Source organism: Hemitrygon akajei, chromosome 9 (genome assembly GCF_048418815.1).
Source record: "Hemitrygon akajei chromosome 9, sHemAka1.3, whole genome shotgun sequence".
Lineage (NCBI taxonomy): Eukaryota > Metazoa > Chordata > Chondrichthyes > Myliobatiformes > Dasyatidae > Hemitrygon > Hemitrygon akajei.
This window is the reverse complement of record NC_133132.1, coordinates 75,152,929-75,167,541: the sequence shown is the minus strand read 5'-3', so window position 1 is coordinate 75,167,541 and position 14,613 is coordinate 75,152,929. Positions and strand designations below refer to the sequence as shown.

At 37.8% G+C, this 14,613-nt stretch overlaps 1 protein-coding gene across 3 annotated transcripts in view; it reads left to right on the top strand.

Annotated features, from left to right (window-relative positions):
* The window catches only part of casp8ap2 (caspase 8 associated protein 2), a 40,362-nt gene that overhangs the window by 16,082 nt on the left and 9,667 nt on the right, over positions 1–14,613 (top strand). For all 3 annotated transcript variants that reach the window (XM_073056370.1, XM_073056374.1, XM_073056373.1), the window contains exons 6-7: positions 2,038–2,153; positions 10,353–12,691. In XM_073056370.1, coding sequence (XP_072912471.1) covers positions 2,038–2,153; positions 10,353–12,691 — 2,455 coding nt within the window. The remainder of the gene's footprint in view (positions 1–2,037; positions 2,154–10,352; positions 12,692–14,613) is intronic.

The following is a 14,613-nucleotide window of genomic DNA, read 5'->3' as shown; positions in this document are numbered from 1 at the left end:
CGGCTGGTTACCTGAGGCCAACCAGTGATACCTGGCACAAGGGTATCACTGCGTTTAAGTGACTGATAGATAGATAGATACTTTATTCATCCCCATGGGGAAATTCAACTTTTTTTTCCAATGTCCCATACACTTGTTGTAGCAAAACTAATTACATACAATACTTAACTCAGTAAAAAATATGATATGCATCTAAATCACTATCTCAAAAAGCATTAATAATAGCTTTTAAAAAGTTCTTAAGTCCTGGCGGTTGAATTGTAAAGCCTAATGGCATTGGGGAGTATTGACCTCTTCATCCTGTCTGAGGAGCATTGCATCGATAGTAACCTGTCGCTGAAACTGCTTCTCTGTCTCTGGATGGTGCTATGTAGAGGATGTTCAGAGTTTTCCATAATTGACCGTAGCCTACTCAGCGCCCTTCGCTCAGCTACCGATGTTAAACTCTCCAGTACTTTGCCCACGACAGAGCCCGCCTTCCTTACCAGCTTATTAAGACGTGAGGCGTCCCTCTTCTTAATGCTTCCTCCCCATCACGCCACCATGAAGAAGAGGGCGCTCTCCACAACTGACCTATAGAACATCTTCAGCATCTCACTACAGACATTGAATGACGCCAACCTTCTAAGGAAGTACAGTCGACTCTGTGCCTTCCTATGTCGTGGTTTCTCGTGCCCCACAAACGACCAGGAGACGCAGAAGATTCTTCAAGAAGGGTTAAACTTTAATTTGCAAATCAAAGCTGAGACAGTCATTGAGCTAGTCGCTGATTGCCCACCGATCCTTGTACATAGCATTTTTTATAGCAATCTCCTGGTTTAGTTGCATTAGCATATCCAATCGGTCTACAGTGGCGTATCACAAGTACATCCGCCACTATTGTTTCTACCCATTGACTTAATCATGTTCTCATCTACATCTCTTAGCTACCTCTCATTAACACCCCATTGTCTTCTACATTCTTAAAGATTTCATTCTACTAAATTGGATACATGCATAGCAAATAGCAAGTTCAAAGCTGACTACATAGTTTTGGTTACACAGCAAACAATGCAACTTTTATACTCCAATAGTAATAACCTCACATGCGTAATGACCTTGCGTGTATTCATGTTCAACAGTGGGCATGTTGGAATGAGGAAAGGTGCAGCTGACATTGTTTCATGTTGCCAAATCATATTGTTTCCTCACGGCCCGGTAGCACATGTTTTGCGGCCCGGTGGTTGGGGACCACTGTAGTAAGGCACAAACATGAACTTTGGAACAAAAAGATGTCTAAGAGTGAATGCATCTGGTGGCTCATTGCATCTAATTGAGGCACAGCCTCACAGTGCTAGAGACCCTGATTCAATTCCAAAGGGCGCAGTCTGCGTTTTATATTCTCCCTGTGCCTGCATGGTTTCCTCCCTGTGTTGCTGTTCCCTCCCACATCCCAAAGATGTGAGTTGTTAGGATAACTGGCTCATGTCAATTCCTTTTATGTTTTGGTGAATGGTAGAATATGGGGGGGAAGGGTTGATGAGATGTGAGGAGAATCAATAAAAACGTTTAATTAGGATTGGTGTAAATGTCTGATTGATGGTTCATGTGAATTTGGTGGGCCAAAGGCCTGTTTAAATGCTGTGTGTCACTATGGCTCTAGTGAAAAGGATAGTTTGTCTGATCTGGGAGCTGTTGTACACATTGAGTATGAAGAAAGTAAAGAATTAGAGCTTCAGAGTACTGGAATCAGTTTATAATGTTATTTGCAAACATGAGATGACTCTTTATTTGAGAATTAAGGAATGAGCTTTGGTTATCTACATTTGTCATGTACTGATTGAAAATAGAAAATGAGGAACATTGGAAAATGAAACCGATTGCACATGTTATTTTTTTTAAAGTCCTTGGAATTCAGCATCATCATCAGGAAATAATTTAATCCAGGATTATGAAACGGCCAGGGTTTATGCTGCTGTTTGATTGGGTGCAGGAGATGTACTGGAAACGACAAAATGAGATGATGGACTAGAAGCTATCCTTTCTGTTTCTACACAGAATTCCACTCTGTCAAATGAGAACATCCAACTGAAAAAGAACATATCGGCGCTCATCAAAACCGCTCGTCAGGAAATTAACCGCAAGGATGAAGAAATTAATAGGCTAAACAGAAGGTGAAATAGTCAAGACTTAAGATCAATTTAAAATTCATTGTGTATCTATGTTCTGCAAATTGACAAAATGTACTTAATATGCCTTAAAAGCATGGCTGCAGAATGACCATTAAGGAGTGAGAATTGGCAATGGAGTAAGTTACAGTTAGAATTGGAGCAGGAGCCTTTTGTGCCTGTTCTGCCATTTCATTCAGACCATGGCTGATTTTCCACTTATTCTGTCCTGCATTATCCTGATATCATTTGTTTCCCTCAATATCCAGCAATCTATTGCTATCTATTCTGAATAAAGTTATGACTGACTCAACTCCAGAATAGAGAATTATGAACTCATCACTTCTGCATGATTAAATTTCTCAGCCTGTCCTAAATGGCCAATTCCTTATTTTAGGACAGTGACCCCCTCGGACTATTTCTTAACCAGGTGAAATACTCTACATCCAGCCAATCAGACCAAAAAAGTATTTTGTAAACGTCAATGAGATCTCATTCTTCTAAATTAGACCATACTGTCCTAGTCTGCTCATTTTCTCCTTGTAATGGCAAACACATCTTCTTGGGAATCAATCTGGTGAATAGTTAGTTTACTCCCTCACTGGCAAGTTTTGAGATTCTATTTACCTCTTATGTTAGTTTTCAGTAATTTTTGCTCAAAGGCATTCACACCCTTTGAACATTAAAGTTTCCTAATCTGTCAGCAGTTTAAAAAATTCTCTGGTTTTCTGTTTTATGCACCAACGTGGATGATCATGTATCTTTCCACATAGCATTTGATCTCTCACATGACTTTCAACACCCTTTTGATTATTTTGCCATTTACTTCTACATCAGAAACAGAACCAGAATCAGGTTTAATATCACTGTCATATGTTGTGAAATTTGTAACATGCAGCAGCAGTACATAATTATGAAAGGTATGTACAGTGCCTAGGAAAAGTATTCACCACCCTTTTGGCAATTTTCATGTTTTATTGTTTTACACAATTCAATCATAGTGGATTTAATTTGGCTTTTTTTGACACTGATCAAAAGAAAAGACACTTTTGTGTCAAAGTGAAAACAGATTTCTACATATTGGTCTATATTTATTACAATTATTGAACACAAAATAATTGATTGCATAATTACTCTCCCTTTTCAAGTCAGTGTTTAATTTTGGCATTTAGGTATTTAAAGTATTTAAATTTATTACTTTTGGCAGCAATTACAGCCTTGAATCAATGTAGTCTCTGTCATCTATGCACATCTGAGCATTGCAGTTTTCCCCTATTCTTCTTGACTAAACTGCTCAAACTCTATCAGATTGCATGGTGATCATGAGTGAATACCTTTTTCAAGTCCAGCCACAATTTCTCAGTTGGATTGAGGTCTGGACTCTGACTTGGCCACTCCAGGACATTAACTTTGTTTTTAAGCCATTCTTGTGTAGCTTTGGCTTTATGCTTGGGGTCGTCGTTTTGCTGGAAAACAAATCTTTTCTCAGGTTTCAGTTCTCTTGCAGACTGTATCAGGTTTTCTTCCAGGATTTCCCTGTATTTTGCTGCATTCATTTTGCCTTCTTCCTTCACGAGCCTTCCAGGGCCTACTGCAGTGAAGCATCCCCACAGCATGATGCAGCCACCACCCTGCTTCATGGTAGGCATGGTGTGTTTTTGATGATATATGGTGTTTGGCTTATGCCAAACATAGCGTTTAGTTTGATAGCGAAAAAGCTCAATTTTGGTTTCATCTGACCATAGAACTTTCTTCCAGCTGATTTCAGAGTCTCCCACATGCCTTCTGGCAAACTCTAGCCGAAATTTAATGATGGATAAGGAGGAATCGATCTATAGATGGAGATTTAATTCAATTTTATTAAAATGTCAAGATTTTTGTGATTTTATGAAAAAACAGATTCAATTTTTTTTGTTTACAAATTCACACTCAGTTGAGGATAAATTTATATTATGGGAAGCGATGAAAGCATACTTGAGGGGTCAGATCATAAGTTATACATCTAAAATTAAGAAGGAATACATGGCAGAAATAGATCAATTAGAAAAAGATATTACAAAGTTAGAAAAAGAATCTCAAAGATATACGACAGAAGAAAAACGAAGACAACTTGTTAATAAAAAATTACAATATAATACACTCCAGACATATCGAAAAGAAAAAGTAATTATGAGAACTAAACAGAGATATTATGAATTAGGTGAAAGATCACACAAGATTCTTGCTTGGCAGTTGAATACAGAACAGGCTTCCAAAACAATAAATGCAATCAGAACAAGTGCAAATAAGATTACTTATAAACCTTTAGAAATTAATGAAACTTTAAAATTTTTTTATACTGAATTATATCAATCAGAATCACAAAATAAGATTGCTGAGATAGATAAATTTTTATCACAAATAACTCTTCCAAAATTAAGTTTGGAAGAACAGAAAGGATTAGATATGCCCTTTACATTAAAAGAGGTTGAAGAAGCTTTAGGATCACTTCAGAGTAATATATCCCCAGGAGAAGACGGTTTTCTGCCTGAATTTTATAAAAAAAAATTAAAGATTTACTAATTCCTCCATTTATGGAATTAATATATCAAGTGGAAAGAATGCACAAACTCCCACAATCTTTTTCGACAGCGATCATAATTGTATTGCCAAAAAAAAGATAGAGATCCTTTAAAACCAACATCATATAGGGTTATTTCTTTGTTGAATACAGATTATAAAATAATAGCAAAAATTTTATCTGATAGAATATCTAAATATTTACCAAAGTTAATACATATGGATCAAATAGGCTTTATTAAAAATAGACAATCAACGGATAATTTAACTCGGTTACTTAGCATAATTCATTTGGCACAAAAAAGAGAGGAAATGAGTGTGGCAGTTGCCTTGGATGCAGAAAAAGCATTTGATAGATTGGAATGGGATTTTTTATTTAAGGTATTGGAAAAATATGAGTTAGGAAAATCTTTTATAAAATGGATTAAAACCTTAAATATTAATCCTCAAGCTAAAGTAGTTACAAATGGTCAGATTTCAACACCATTTCGCTTAACAAGGTCAACTAGACAAGGCTGCCCATTATCACCTGCTTTATTTGTATTGGTGATAGAACCATTAGCTGAAATAATTAGAACAGATTCAGATATTGTGGGCTTTAGAGTTAACCAAGAAGAATATAAGATTAATTTATTTGCTGATGATGTTTTGATTTAATTAAAAAAACCCATTGCAATCGCTGCAAAAATTATCTTTCAGATTGGAAGAATATGGGAAAATATCAGGGTATAAAGTAAATTGGGATAAAAGTGAAATTTTACCCCTTACCAAAGGAGATTATAATCAATGTCGATTAGTAACTCAATTTCGATGGCCAATAAATGGGATAAAATATTTAGGTATAAGAGTCGATAATGATGTAAAAAATTTATATAAACAAAACTATTTACCATTATTTAAAAAAAAGATCTTGATAAATGTTACCAATAACATTAATAGGTAGAGTTAATGCTGTAAAAATGAATATATTTCCTAGATTGCAATATTTATTCCAAACTTTACCAATACAATTACCTCAGAAGTTCTTTCAAGAATTGAATAAATATGTGAGGAAATTTCTTTGGAAAGGAAAGATGTCAAGAATATCATTGGAAAAATTGACATGTAAATTTGATTTAGGAGGGTTACAACTTCCAAATTTTAAGAATTATTATAAAGCAAATCAACTTTGCATCTTTTTTTGATGAAGAAAACCGGCATGGATTAGAATAGAATTAGATAAGATAGGAGAAAACATACCAGAAGATTTTATATATAAATGGGAATCCAAATGGATACCGGAAAAAAAAGAATCTCTTATATTAAGACATTTGATTGATTTATGGAATAAGGTAAATATGGACGATGAGATAAAGAAATCTTTATTAGCAAGAAGAACCCTAATTCAAAATAGGCTTATTCCTTTTACAATGGATAATAAACTTTTACATAATTGGTTTCAAAAAGGGATTAAATACATAGGTGATTGATTTGAAGGAGGTATATTGATGTCGTTTGATCAATTAAAAAACAAATATAAAATATCAAATAACACCCTTTTCTGTTATTTTCAATTAAAGGCCTATTTACGAGATAAGCTGGGTCAAACAATGTTAATGCCAAAACCTAATGAAATAGAAATCTTAATTCAAAAAGGAAAAATTAAAAAAATTACATCTTGTATGTACAATTTGATTCAAAAACAGACAATTAAATCAGGAATTCATAAATCAAGACAAAAATGGGAATTTGATTTGAATATTAAAATTGATGGAAAAAACTGGTCAAGATTATGTTTTGATAGTATGATAAATACAATAAATGTCCGACTTAGATTAGTACAATATAATTTTTTGCATCAATTATATATAACACCACAGAAAATAAATAGATTAAATTCAAATATGTCTGACCAATGTTTTCGATGTAATCAAGAAATTGGTACTTTTTTACATTCTACTTGGTCTTGTTTTAAAATTCAACCATTTTGGATAAATCTAAGACTTTTATTGGAACAAATTACTGGAGTACAACTCCCACATAGCCCAATATTATTTTTATTAGGAGACATTGAAGGGACAATACCGAAACTTAAATTGAATAAGTATCAGGAAAAAATTATAAAAATTGCATTGGCAGTAGCCAAAAAAGTTATTGCAGTTACTTGGAAATCTGACTTATATTTAACTATGGATCGTTGGAATAATGAAATATATAGCTGTATTCCACTTGAAAAAATTACTTATAATCTAAGAAATGAATATGATATATTTTTGAAAATTTGGCACCCATATCTACAAAAGATAGGACTAAATACATAGGTCCTTTGAAGATAAAACTACAAAGTAATTGGGTAAAATTAAAATTATTTTGAACTCCATGGAGCATGTGGGGATCCTCCGATATTCAGGCAATCTTTCTTTCTTTTTTCTCTCTCTTTAGATAAGGGTTTAAGGGGGGAGGGTCAATATTAATTTTTTTTCATTCTATTATTTCATTTTCTATGTAATTCTCTAAAAATGTAATAAATAAATTTTTTAAAACTCTAGCCGAAATTTCATGTGAGTTTTTTTCAAAAGTGGCTTTCTCTTTGCCACCCTCCCATAAAGCTGCGACTGGCGAGGCACCTGGGCAATGGTTGTTGTATGTGCAGTCTCTCCCATCTCCGCCTCTGAAGCTCGTAACTCGTCCAGAGTTGTCATAGGTCACTTGGTGTACTCCCTCACTAGTCCCCTTCTTGCGTGGTCACACACTTTTTGAGAACAGCCTGCTCTAGGCAGATTTACAGCTGTGCCATATTCTTTCCATTTCTTGATGATTGACAACTGTATTCCAAGGGATATTCAGTGAGTCAGAAATTTTCTTGTATCCATTTCCTGACTTGTGCTTTTCAATAACCTTTTCGTGGAGTTACGTTGAGTATTCTTTTGTTGTCATATGGTGTAGTTTTTGCCAAAATACTGACCTTCCAAATACAGTTGTATTTTTACTACAATCAAATGAAACACCTTGACTGCACACAGTGATCTCCATTTAACTAATTATGTGACTTCTAAAACCAATTGGCTGCACTGGTGGTGATTTGGTGTGTCATATTAAAGGGGGTGAATACTTATGCAATCAATTATTTTGTGTTTTATATTTGTAATTAATTTAGATCACTTTGTAGAGATCTGTTTTCACTTTGACATGAAAGAGTCTTTTTCTGTTGATCAGTGTCAAAAAAAGCCAAATTAAATCACTATGATTCAACGTAAAACAATAAAACAGGAAAACTTCCAAGTGGTGGGACTACTTTTTATATGCACTGTATATAGTTTTTAAAGTTAAATTAAATAGTACAAGAAGAGGGAAATAAAGTAGTGAGGTAGTATTCGTGGATTCAGTTTCCATTCAGAAATATGATGGCAGAGAGGAAGAAGCTGTTCCTGAATCATTAAGTGAATGCCTTCAGGCTTCTGCATCTACTGCCTGATGTTTGCAATGAGAAGAGGGCATGTCATGGGTGATGGGTGCCCTTAATGATGGATGCTGCCTTTTTGAGGCATTGCACCTTGAAGATGCCCTGGATGCTGGGGAGGCTAGTGCCTACGATGGAGATAATTGAGTTCACAACTTTCTGCAGCTTATTTCCATGGTACATCTATCGAAATTAGCGAGCATCTTTGGTGACATATCAAATCTTTTCAAACTCCTATTGAATTACAGCTGCTGTCATGCCTTTGAAACTATATCGATATGTTAGACCCTGTATAGATCCTCAGAGATGTTGAAATTACTCTCTTCCCCATACCACTTTTGATCCTTCTGAGGACTGGTGTGTATTCCCTTATTTTACACTTCTGAAGTCCACAATCAATTCTTTGGTCTTCCTGATGTTGAGTGCAAGCTTGTTGCTGTGACTCCACTCAACCAGCTGATATATCTTGTTCCTGTACGCCAGCTTGTCACTATCTGAAATTCTGCCAACAATAGTTGTATAATCTGCAAATTGATAGATGGCATTTGAGCTGTGCCTAGCCACATGGTCATCGGTATAGAGAGAGCAGAGCAGTGGTCTAAGCACACATCCATGAGTTGTGCCAGTGTTGATTATCAATGAGGTGGAAATGTTAGTTCCGATCTGCATGGACTGTGGTCTTCAGGGAGGAAGTCAAGGATCCATTGGCAGAGGGAGGGAGGCCCGGGTTCTGGAGCTTTTTGATGAGACATGTAGGAACGATTGTGTTAAATGCTGAACTGTAGTCAGTAAACAGCAGTCTGACATAAGCACTTACATTGCCTAGTTGATCATAAACTGAGTGGGGAGCCAGTGAGATTGCATCTGCAGTAGACCTTTTGTGGTGATAAGCAAAATGCAGTGGGTCCAGGTCCGTGTTGAGGTAGGAGTTGATTGTAGCCATAACCAGCCCCTCAAAGCACTTCATCACCATTGATGTGAGTGCTACGAGACGATAGTCATTAAGGTGCAGCTCACCCTTTTCTTGCGATTGTTCCCTGTTTGAAGCAGGTGGGAACTTCCAAATGTAGCAATGAGAGATTGAAAGTGTCATTGAACCCACTGCTAGATTGTTTTCAGAGACCTACCAGGTACACCATCAGGGCCTGTCTATTTGTGAGGGTTTACCCTCTTGAAAGATGTTCTGACATCAGCCTCTAAGTCAGAGATCACAGGGTCACCGGGTGCTGCAGGGATCCTCTTAGCTGTAGTTTTATTCTCCCTTTCAAAGCGTGTATAAATGGTGTTCAGCTCATCTGGGAGTGAAGCATCACTGCCATTCATGATGTTTGGTTTCAGTTTGTAGGAAGTAATGACCTGTAAACTCTGCCAGAGTTGATGTGCATCTGATTCCACCTTTAACTTTGTTTGGAATTGTTCCTTTGCTCTTGAGGTAGCCTTCCATAAGTCGTACCTGGCCTTGTTGTAATGTCCTTGATCACCTTGAATGCCACAGATCTAGCCCTCAGCAGACTACGTAACTCCTGGTTCATCCATGGCTTTTGATTCTGGTATGCTCTTGTAGGCACATGCACATCCACATAAGTTTTAGTGAAGTCAGTGACAACTGTGGCGTACTCATTCAGAATCGAAGATGGATCCCTGAATACAGTCCACCGACTCAAGGTAGTCCTGTAAGCACTCCTGCAGCTTCCTTGTTATTATCTTCTTGGTCCTCTTTACTGGAGCTGTAGTCTTCAGTCTCTGCCTGTACTCGGGGTTCAGACTTTCCAAAGTGTGGGTGGTTAGAGCCTGATGAAGAGACTGTCAAGGACAGTGCTAGGCAGTGTTACAACAGTAATCCAGTGTGTTGGGTTCTCTGGTTTCACGAGTGATAAGCCGGTAATAATTATTTAGAGATTTTTTGGACTACATCCAGGGATTGTTTACAATAGCCAATGAACCTTTTGTCTTTGAGATCTATGTGTAAACTGGTTACAGAATGTGTAAACAGCATCCAGAGTCAGGATCAAGCCTGGTCACTTACTACAATGAAGCCACAATGCTAACTAGCAAGCTCTTAAACCATAGAGAGGTTTTATTGAAGCAAAACTTGTAAGCGATGCCTTTGTTTGTAATCTTGCTTAGAAATATGTTGCTTAGTAAGCCATTACACATCAGTTATGTTCAGCCTAGCAAATAGCTTCTCTTTACTTTCTCTCAATCAGACATTCAATGAATTGGATTGGAAACCCATGTCTCCGTCGCCACAATAATCAGCACGCTCATCCTCCAGGGTCGCTCAATGTTCCAATTACATCACAGAACGATAACACCCATTCCAGACTCAACCTTCCTTGTCCATCCAGATCTGCAAATGTTGAACAGTGCCTGCTCACTTCTCGCGTAAACGAAGAGGGAAATTGTCCCCAAGTTGGACCGCTTGGGTGTGGAAATAAGATTATAGAACCAAAGAGCCAGTGTAATTTGCCAAGAAATGCAAAATTTCTTTCTAGCCCTCATTCACCTGTTGGCAGAGAGCATTCTAGCAAGTCCTCCTCACATACAAGTATCGTACCACCTCATAAACCAAATGCCACCAAGGATAAAGCAGAACTCACTCCTTGCAAGGAGAGGAAAGGAACTGAGAAACTGAATGGAGAGGATTTGTGTAGACATGGAACTGTTGAAAAGTCATACATTTTGGAATTATCAGCTCAAGGAAATAAAATCAAAGAGCCCATTTATCTACAGAAGATTGATAAACGTGAACAAACTTCTCAGAGTGCAAGGTCACATTCTGAAGTGCGGAGTACAAGTCGGCATGCCTCAGAGAAATGTTCAGACAGAATCAGGCATCGCCTTGATCAGGGCTCGTCAGGAAACAGCGCAGATCCAAAAGAATCAAAAAGCCAAGTTGAAAAGGAGAAAAGACATAAAGAGGAGATCAAAAAAAGTGACCACAGAAGCAGAGAGCAAGCAACAGATAGAAAAAAGGAACAGAGAAGTAATCAGGAAGATGCCCAAGAAAAACACAGAGATGATAGATTAAGAAGTCGATCTTTTCAGAAGGAGAGAGAGCCAGAGAGACGTCATTCTGAAAAAAGAAGTGAGTCGTCAAAGTTGATGAGTCCTACGAGTCCCTGTAGGAGTTCTCGTCGGAGTGTTCACACAGCAGTGGACCACTCTTCTCGAGAAAGAAGAGATCAAAAAGTTGAGAGCAAGAGTTCAGGAAAGGAAAGGAGCACTGATGTTAGCAGAGACCGAAGAAATAATCAGTCCAACAGGAAAGTGCCTGATGAAAAGACCGTCAAGGACAATGTTAGAAGGAGTGGTAAAGATGACAGCAGAAACTTAAAGAAAGATGGAAATAGAAAGGAAAAGGATAAATCTGAACAGAAAGAAAATCAGAGAGACCACGGTATTAATAAACATTCATTACGGAATGGAAGGGACGTTGTTAATAAGGAGCCTCGAAGTGAAAAAGACAAAACTAAATTGACTGAGGAAAATCAGTTGTTGACGAAAGGACATTGTACTGAAGATGCAGTACGTGGTCGTAGTTCAGGTAACTTGCAGAGCTCGACAGATGAACAGAGCTCAGTAAGAGATGCTGATCCCAAATTGCATTTTATGGAAACATTGCAACTTACTGTTTCTCCTGTGAAGAAACCATCCATTGTTCCTCATGAGGTGGAAACATCGTGCACACGAGCACTCAGTGCAGGTGAGATGGTGGAGCATGCTGAAAGCATGGCATCCATGTCAGAGAATAGTTACAAGAAAAGTTCTCATGAAGCTAGTAAAGATCAAGGAAAGGACACAGACTCTGAGACCACTGAGATGCATTTAGGAGAATCTGAGGTTTCTGTGCCTCCAGCTAATCAGGAATCCATGGTACTTGAAATGCCTTCTGCCCAGGCAAAAGATCATGAAGTGGAAGAAGACTTACTGGAAAACTCTGACCCAGTAGAGTCATCTCAAGTTGTTGTGGAGACTTTTGGAACTGTGGAAGTTATCAGTGAAATAGTTAGTGAAGAAGTTGAAAACTCCCCACCACTTGAGGAAATTTCTGCCAATGAGCATTTGGAATCAGTAGGAAATCCATCAAAGGTCGATGAGGGTGTACTGAACAAAGTGTCCCAGCAGCTTATAGAAGCTGATGATACCATTGACAGACAATGTGAGGATTCAGATTGCCCTGCTGAAACAGTCAGCAGTGAAAAGGCTCTGTCCCTCACTGGCACTGGGAACTCTGGAGATTTCAATCAGCCTCAAGATGTCGCTACAGCAGATGCTGGAAAACTGCCAGAAAATTCAGAGCCTGATTTGACTGACCGTGAAGTTCAGCACACACCTGCAATAGATTCTTCAGCTATTACCACACCAGTTAAAAAACCTTGTGTCCCTGATGACCTGGAAGACAACTCCATCCAGAGCATTGACTTCGCTTATATTGGCTGTATAGGTGCACCCATCAGTCCTTTAACCAGTCCTCTACGCCCTGTCAGATCTTCAGAATTGGAGAAATCGGGTACATCTGCGGAGAGAAATGTTGACTACAAAGGTAAAAGTGAGATTTTTTTCTTTGTTATTTGTATTTTAGTACAGAATTTTAAAAATATACATTTGAGAGTTGTTAGTATTAATGTAAGGATCTTTAAACAAAATATGGCATATTCACATGGGGTTCAGCAGAACAGATTGCACTTTCCACAAGTTGTTATCCTGTTGCTATATCTAAAAATTTCTTCAATTTATAAAACGTTTGAACATCTCAATGTAAAGTGGATTATGGAATGAGGGGTGATGGTACTGGGCTTGATGTCCGCAAAGTTCTGAACTCAGTCAAAGATCTTAAGTCCTATCTGATATTGATAGTTATGGGTACTCTCACTAAAGGGATGTTATACTGTAGCCTGTAGTCCTGACGAAGGGTCTCGGCCCGAAACGTCATCAGCGCTTCTCCCTATAGATACTGCCTGGCCTGCTGTGTTCCACCAGCATTTTGTGTGTGTTGTTTATACTGTAGTCACCTACTCTTCGAAGGCTAGATCACTTCCTTGTTATCCTCCATAGTTAGCTACCAATACCTGCTGTTTGAGCGGTGGGTCTCCCCACCCTACCAAGCAGAAGATATTTCCAGCTAACAAAGTAGTTTAAACACAATTCATTTATTTTTAGTGATATATGTTTAAATTTAGATAGAATTCTTAAAACATGTTTAAAACTTGCTGAAGATTTTGGCATATTTCATAATGTAGCCTGTAACTTCAGTGCCTTAAACTTGCTTCTTTTTGTAACCATAGACGAGGGATAAGGAATAAGATTTAAATTATGAGAAGAGAATAAAGAATTTAGACGTCTGAGAGTTCTTGGGTAAAGAGCAACATGATAATAGCATTAAGAAAATCCCCTGGTAAGGTAATTGGAAACCACATATTGTTATTCTAACATATTACATTCTTTTCCCCTGTCTATTAGTTGCTAACCATTGCCATCACCAATACGTCACAGAAACAAACTGATTACCTTGAATATTAACACACAGAAGAAAATCCCCTTTCTTCACATGGAATTTTAAAATTACCTAAAGGGAAGGAGTCATCATTGTAGAGAAAAGTCTTATTAAGAAAACACAAAAAAAGTCAGTATGTCAACATGCAGTTAATTCAATGGGTTCATTTTGGGATTAAAGGAAATGAAAACACTGATTTGAACAGATAATATGTAAAGAAGTGGAGTCAAAAGTAGAAAGAAAGTTACTCAGTAGGTGGCTTTTGAACTCAAATTCCTGATGAATAACTGACAGTCCATTATTTTTGTTATCAAGTCAGAGGTGATCACTGTCCAAAGTGATATTCATAAGGTATTAATATTAGTTTATTATAGTGTTACGCCCGTGGCCCCCTCCTTTTTGAGAATCACAGGATCGCTATTGATTCGGGTCAGGAGACCCAGGAAATGAGAGAGAGAGACACGCAGATTCCTCAATGTTTGGAATGTGTCCTGGGCCTCCGAGAGACAAAGCCACGGTTAACGGCCATTATCTCTTGGAGATGGAATTGTGTATTGATTCATCGATTCATCGAAGCCCCCAGGCAATGAACTGAGGGGGGTTGGTGGAGGGATTGCATCATCCCAACCTGATTGACATCTGAGACCCTGTGAGTCAGGATAAAAGAGGGTCTGGGGAACAGCCCCTTCAGATGCACCAGAAGAAATGCTAGAAATCCTGTAACAGTGTAATAGCGAAAGCCGGTGGAAAAGCCCATGTGCGTCCTTTTCCATTTGCCTCGGAATTGGTGGGCCTTTACCACGGAAGCACGGCTTTAGCTAACAACAAAGGGGAAATTAGTCCCCAACGACTCTTGAAGGATTGACATCATAAAAGGAATGGGCAAGTTAAACCTCCGTCTTTCTCTCCAACCAAAAGCTGCAGCTTGAATGAACTTGAGTGACTTTTATATTTCCATCGGACAATACATT